Genomic DNA, 5,290 nt, shown 5'->3' on the forward strand with positions numbered 1-5,290 from the left:
GAGGGTCTGGGGGCTCTGGGAGGGGTCTGGGGGCTTTGGGGGGATTACAGCCATGAGAGGGAACAGAGGATTTTTTGGGGGGATCAGTGAGTTTGGGATTCGGGGTGCTCACAGCTGAGCTCGGGAGGCTCAGCATTGTCGGGGGCGAGGCTCAGGGTGCCCGGAGCAGTTTGAGGGGGCTCAGAAGAATTCTGGGGAGGGGTCTCACGGTGTTTTCTCCCCTCCCCACGGCAGGAGAAGTTCACCCCGGTGAAATATTTCTCCATCGACCGCGTGTTCCGGAACGAGAGCCTGGACGCCACGCACCTGGCCGAGTTCCACCAGGTCGAGGGGGTGGTGGCCGACCGGGGGCTCACCCTGGGCCACCTGATGGGCATCCTCAGGCAGTTCTTCACCAAGCTGGGTACACGGCGGGGGGAACTGGGAGACCCCAGACCCATTTTCACCCTCCTGACCCCCGCCCTGCTCCTCTTTGTGCCCCCAGGGATCTCGCAGCTGCGTTTCAAACCCGCCTACAACCCCTACACGGAGCCCAGCATGGAGGTGTTCAGCTACCACGAGGGTGAGGAGGGGTCTTGGGGGGGCTTCTTTTAGGGGTGGGGGTCTCATCCTCGTTCACCTCGCGCCTCCCCCTCCCCAGGGCTGAAGAAATGGGTGGAGGTGGGAAACTCGGGGGTCTTCCGCCCCGAGCTGCTGCTGCCCATGGGGCTCCCCGAGAACATCTCCGTCATCGCCTGGGGGCTCTCGCTGGAGCGGTGAGTGGGGGTCGTTTGGGGTGGGGGGGACCCCCACTGTGGGACCCCCGCCCACCTCCTCATCCCATCTCCCCCAGCCCCACCATGATCAAATACGGCATCAACAACATCCGGGAGCTGATGGGGCACCGAGTCAACCTGCAGATGGTCTACGACAGCCCCATGTGCCGCCTGGACGTGTGACCCCCACCCCTCTTCTTCCTCCTCCTCCTCCTCCTCCCCGGGGGTCCCCTCATTTTGGGGAGGGGTCTCATCCCCGGGGGTCCCCGTCCCCAATAAAGCGCTGTGCCCTATGTGTGTCTGTGTGTGTGTTCTGGGGAATGGGAGAGGTGTGGGGTGGAGTTTATTGTTACCTCATGGCTTCTCACGGCGCTGGAGACCCCCGGGACCCCCGGGACCCCCGGCCGGGACCCCCGGGACCCTCGCCCGGGCCTTCCCGCCTTTCCCGCCGCTGCCTTCTGCTGGCCGGTGATTGGCCCGCGGAGCTGTCGATCATCCCCCGGTCCCCCTTAATGCTCCAATCAGCAGCGCCGATGTGCGAATGGCGGGCTCTGATTGGGAGGCGGGGGTTCCCGCCCAGCAGGCTGCCGTGAGGGCGGTGTGAGGGGAGGCTGAGGTGTCCCGGGTATGGCCCCCGCCATCGCGGCCCCGCGCCCCCAACCCACCCCCGGCACCCGGCCCGAGCCGGACTTAGTGCCCCCAACCCACCCCCGGTACCCGGCACGACCTCGGGACCCCGGCCCGAGCCAGGCTTAGTGCTCCCAACCCACTGCCGGGACCCTCTCTTGGGTCGGGCATTGCGCCCCGGACCCCGGCCTGGGGCGGGGGCTGCAGCAGCCCCATCCCAGCGGGCCCAACTCGGGGGTCCTTCCCCTGCAGCTCCCCGGAGCGAGAATGTCTCGGGAGGAGCCTGAGGGTCCCGAGCTGGAGGTAGCAGCGGGCGACAACCCCTTCCCGGAGGGACCGGGTGCGGACGAGCCCCCCGGCAAGGACCCAGACTGGTACCCCCTTCACCCTGCGCCGCGATTTTGGGTGAAAATGGAGAAAAAAGAGCCGTGGGGGATGCCCGAGTGGTGCGGGGAGGGGAGACACGCATGTCACCACGAGTCAGAACGTTAATTAGAGGGTAATTCTCAATTAACGGGACTGGCAGTGCTGTCGCACCCCGTGGAGGGGGGATCCCTGTCCCCATGCGAGCCATGCCCGTGATGGGGCGGAGATGTCCCGAACCCTGTCCCCGTGCGGTCCCTGTCCCGAATCCTGTCCCTAACCCTGTCCCTGTCCTTAACCCGGTCCCTGTCCTTAACCCGGTCCCTGTCCCTAACCCGGTCCCTGTCCAGAGCCCGGTCCCTGTCCCGAACACGGTCCCTGTCCCAAACCCGGTCCCTGTCCCGAGCCCGGTCCCTGTCCTTAACCCGGTCCCTGTCCCGAACCCGGTCCCTGTCCCGAACCCGGTCCCTGTCCCTAACCCGGTCCCTGTCCCGAGCCCGGTCCCGAACCCGGTCCCTGTCCCTAACCCGGTCCCTGTCCCGAGCCCGGTCCCGAACCCGGTCCCTGTCCCTAACCCGGTCCCTGTCCCGAACCCGGTCCCGAACCCAGTCCCTGTCCTTAACCCGGTCCCGAACCCGGTCCCTGTCCTTAACCCGGTCCCTGTCCCGAGCCCGGTCCCTGTCCCTAACCCGGTCCCTGTCCAGAGCCCGGTCCCTGTCCCGAACCCGGTCCCTGTCCTAAACCCGGTCCCTGTCCTAAACCCGGTCCTGGTCCCTGTCCCGAGCCCGGTCCCTGTCCCGAGCCCGGTCCCTGTCCTTAACCCGGTCCCTGTCCTTAACCCGGTCCCTGTCCCTAACCCGGTCCCTGTCCCGAACCCGGTCCCGAACCCGGTCCCTGTCCTTAACCCGGTCCCTGTCCAGAGCCCGGTCCCTGTCCCAAACCCGGTCCCTGTCCTAAACCCGGTCCCTGTCCTAAACCCGGTCCCTGTCCTAAACCCGGTCCCTGTCCCGAACCCTGTCCCTAACCCTGTCCCGAACCCGGTCCCTGTCCCGAACCCGGTCCCTGTCCCGAACCCGGTCCCTGTCCCGAACCCGGTCCCTGTCCCTAACCCGATCCCTGTCCCTAACCCGGTCCCTGTCCTAAACCCGGTCCCTGTCCTAAACCCGGACCCTGTCCCGAACCCTGTCCCTGTCCCTGTCCCGAACCCTGTCCCTAACCCGGTCTCTGTCCCGAGCCCGGTCCCTGTGTGATCCGTGCCGCTGATGGAGGGGTCCCTGTCGCAGTGGGGTCCATGGGATGTCCCCCTCCCCTCCCCGCACCGCTGAGGGCGGCTCCCGTGTTCCTGCCGAGGCCGGACTCGGAGCTAGGGCTGGGTCCCCGCGCCTCCGAGTTCTTCGCCTCGCTGGAAGCCGGCGTGGGGAGGCTGCAGCAGCGGGCGCAGGACCTCTGCAACCGCGTCAACGACAACCGCAAGGAAGACCAGATGCTGCTGAGCAGCCTCAGGGAGACCCTCCTGCTGAAGGTAGGACCGGAGGGGGCTGCCAGGTTCCTTCCCTTCCCTCCCGGGGCACGGGGGATCGCGTTGTTCCGCCCGGTTTGACGGGAGAAGGGAGGCAGAGCCCGGGCAGGGGAGGCAGCTGCGGAGCCCGGCCGGGGGGAGCCCCCCGAGCCCCCTCGGGGGTGGCCGCAGCTGCCTCCGGCCCCGCTTCCAGCGGCCCCCGATGTCCCCCCGATGTCCCCCCCTTGTCCCCACGCTGCCCTCTCGCCGGACTTCGCTCCCGCCGATGTCTCCACAGCCGGGGGGTGGGGGGCGGCCGGGGGGGTCCCCAGGCCCCCGCGCAGATGGCGGCCCGGCCTGGCAGCTGCGGCCCGCGCTGACCCGGTGCTCGGTGGCCACCGCGACCGGCGCCGCGGCTACCGGGGCGCAGCTGGCGGCGGCCGGGCCAGGCCGGGAGCGGTGCCAGCGCGGGCGGGCGCAGCTGCCCCCCCGGCCCCGGGGACGGCGGCCGTGCCAGCGCCGGGACGAGCCGCAGCCCCGCTCGGGCAGGTCTCGGAGCTGGCGGAGCAGCTGGAAGAGCGGCTCTTCCACAACTACGGCTACCACAACGAGCTGATCCAGGAGCGGCTGCGGGCTCTGACCGAGGTGATGGAGAGCATGGAGGAGATACAGGCGGAGCTGCGCGATATCTGCCGCACGGTTGAGGAGGTTTATCGGGATCTCTGCCTGCAGCCCGAGGCCTGAGAGCACCCCCAGACACCCACAGGACCGCAGGGTTGTGCCGGGCCAAAGGGGGATTTTGACCCCAAGGGCTTTTCTGTTGCTGTTGATGGTTGGAACAAATAAAAGGCTGAAGCCGTCCCAAAAGCTGGATGTGGAGGGGCTGCACTGAGTGGCACCCCCCGAGGGCTGAGCTGGGTCCTGGCAGGTTAATTAACGCTGACGAGCAGGGCTGGCATGGAGGGGGTGTCCCACCGTTTATTGGCCACGGGGATGGCGAAGGCACCGGGATGGCACCGGACACGAGGCCCAGCACCAATGGCATCCCCTGAGTGTCACCGAGTTGGTGACAGGAGGTTTGGTTGGTGACACCGGGTCCCACCAGTGACACTGGCTTGGGGTGACCCTGAGTCCCATTGGTGACGTGAGGTTTGGCCGGTGACACAAAGTCCCGTCAGTGACACCGGATCCCTTCTGGGGACACCCGGGTCCGGTTGGTGACACCGAGTCCTGTCAGTGCCACCATCTCCTCACATCCCTTCCCACGAGGAGCAGACCCTGTCCCCAACAGTGCCACCGTGTCCCCACTGCCGTGTCCCCGCTGCCGTGTCCCCTCTACGTCCCCTTGGCCGGGGCGAAGGCCTGGACGCCGGTGATGGCGCGGCCCAGGATCAGCGCGTGGATGTCGTGGGTGCCTGCGGGGATCACCACACCTCAATCCCAACCCCAACAACCCCCCGAACCCCTCGGGGACCCCTCGGGGACCCCTCGGGGACCCCCTCCCCGCCGTACCCTCGTAGGTGTTGACGGCCTCGAGGTTCATGAGGTGCCGGATGACGTGGAACTCGTCGCAGATCCCGTTTCCCCCCAGCATATCCCGCGCGTCCCTGGCGATGCTCAGCGCCTTCCCGCACGAGTTCCGCTTCAGCATCGACACCATCTCGGGGGCAGCCCTGTGGGGACACGGATGGGGACACTCTGAGCCTCTCCAGGACCCCCCCGGGCCCCCCCTGGGGACAGTGCCACCCACCTGCCCTCGTCCTTGAGGCGGCCGAGGCGCAGGCAGGCGTGCAGCCCCAGCGTGATCTCCGTCACCATGTCCGCCAGCTTCTTCTGCACCAGCTGGTTCCGGGCCAGCGGGCCCCCAAACTGCTTCCTGCGGGCCAGGGGAGGGGGGCAGCGAGGTTTGGGAGGGTTTTGGGGGGTTTGGGACCCCCCCAAAGCGCCCCCAGCCCCCCTCGTTACCTGTCGAGCACGTATTGCCGCGCCGTCTCCAGACAAGCCTCGGCGGCGCCCAGCGCGCCCCAGGCGATGCCGTACCGCGCCT

At 68.1% G+C, this 5,290-nt stretch overlaps 3 protein-coding genes across 3 annotated transcripts in view; 2 read left to right on the forward strand and 1 right to left on the reverse strand.

The window, feature by feature from the left end:
• Positions 1–1,048, forward strand: part of FARSA (phenylalanyl-tRNA synthetase subunit alpha) — a 10,720-nt gene extending 9,672 nt beyond the window's left edge. The window contains exons 8-11 of the mRNA XM_015616623.3: positions 176–403; positions 485–562; positions 641–755; positions 833–1,048. Coding sequence (XP_015472109.1) covers positions 176–403; positions 485–562; positions 641–755; positions 833–938 — 527 coding nt within the window. The 3' untranslated portion in view covers positions 939–1,048. The remainder of the gene's footprint in view (positions 1–175; positions 404–484; positions 563–640; positions 756–832) is intronic.
• A 211-nt stretch (positions 1,049–1,259) lies between these two features.
• SYCE2 (synaptonemal complex central element protein 2) lies at positions 1,260–4,110 on the forward strand. Its single transcript, XM_015616626.3, has 4 exons — positions 1,260–1,380; positions 1,635–1,756; positions 3,096–3,267; positions 3,793–4,110. The coding sequence occupies exons 2-4, from the start codon at positions 1,650–1,652 to the stop codon at positions 3,985–3,987; spliced, it is 474 nt and encodes a 157-aa protein (XP_015472112.1). The 5' UTR covers positions 1,260–1,380; positions 1,635–1,649; the 3' UTR covers positions 3,988–4,110.
• An 84-nt stretch (positions 4,111–4,194) lies between these two features.
• GCDH (glutaryl-CoA dehydrogenase) overlaps positions 4,195–5,290 on the reverse strand; it is a gene marked incomplete at its 5' end in the record, with an annotated part of 2,492 nt that continues 1,396 nt past the window's right edge. The window contains 4 exons of the mRNA XM_015616624.2: positions 4,195–4,658; positions 4,756–4,916; positions 4,994–5,119; positions 5,209–5,288. Of these exons, the coding sequence (XP_015472110.2) occupies positions 4,579–4,658; positions 4,756–4,916; positions 4,994–5,119; positions 5,209–5,288 (447 nt within the window). The remainder of the gene's footprint in view (positions 4,659–4,755; positions 4,917–4,993; positions 5,120–5,208; positions 5,289–5,290) is intronic.

Source organism: Parus major, unplaced genomic scaffold, assembly GCF_001522545.3.
Source record: "Parus major isolate Abel unplaced genomic scaffold, Parus_major1.1 Scaffold557, whole genome shotgun sequence".
In the NCBI taxonomy this organism is placed as follows: domain Eukaryota; kingdom Metazoa; phylum Chordata; class Aves; order Passeriformes; family Paridae; genus Parus; species Parus major.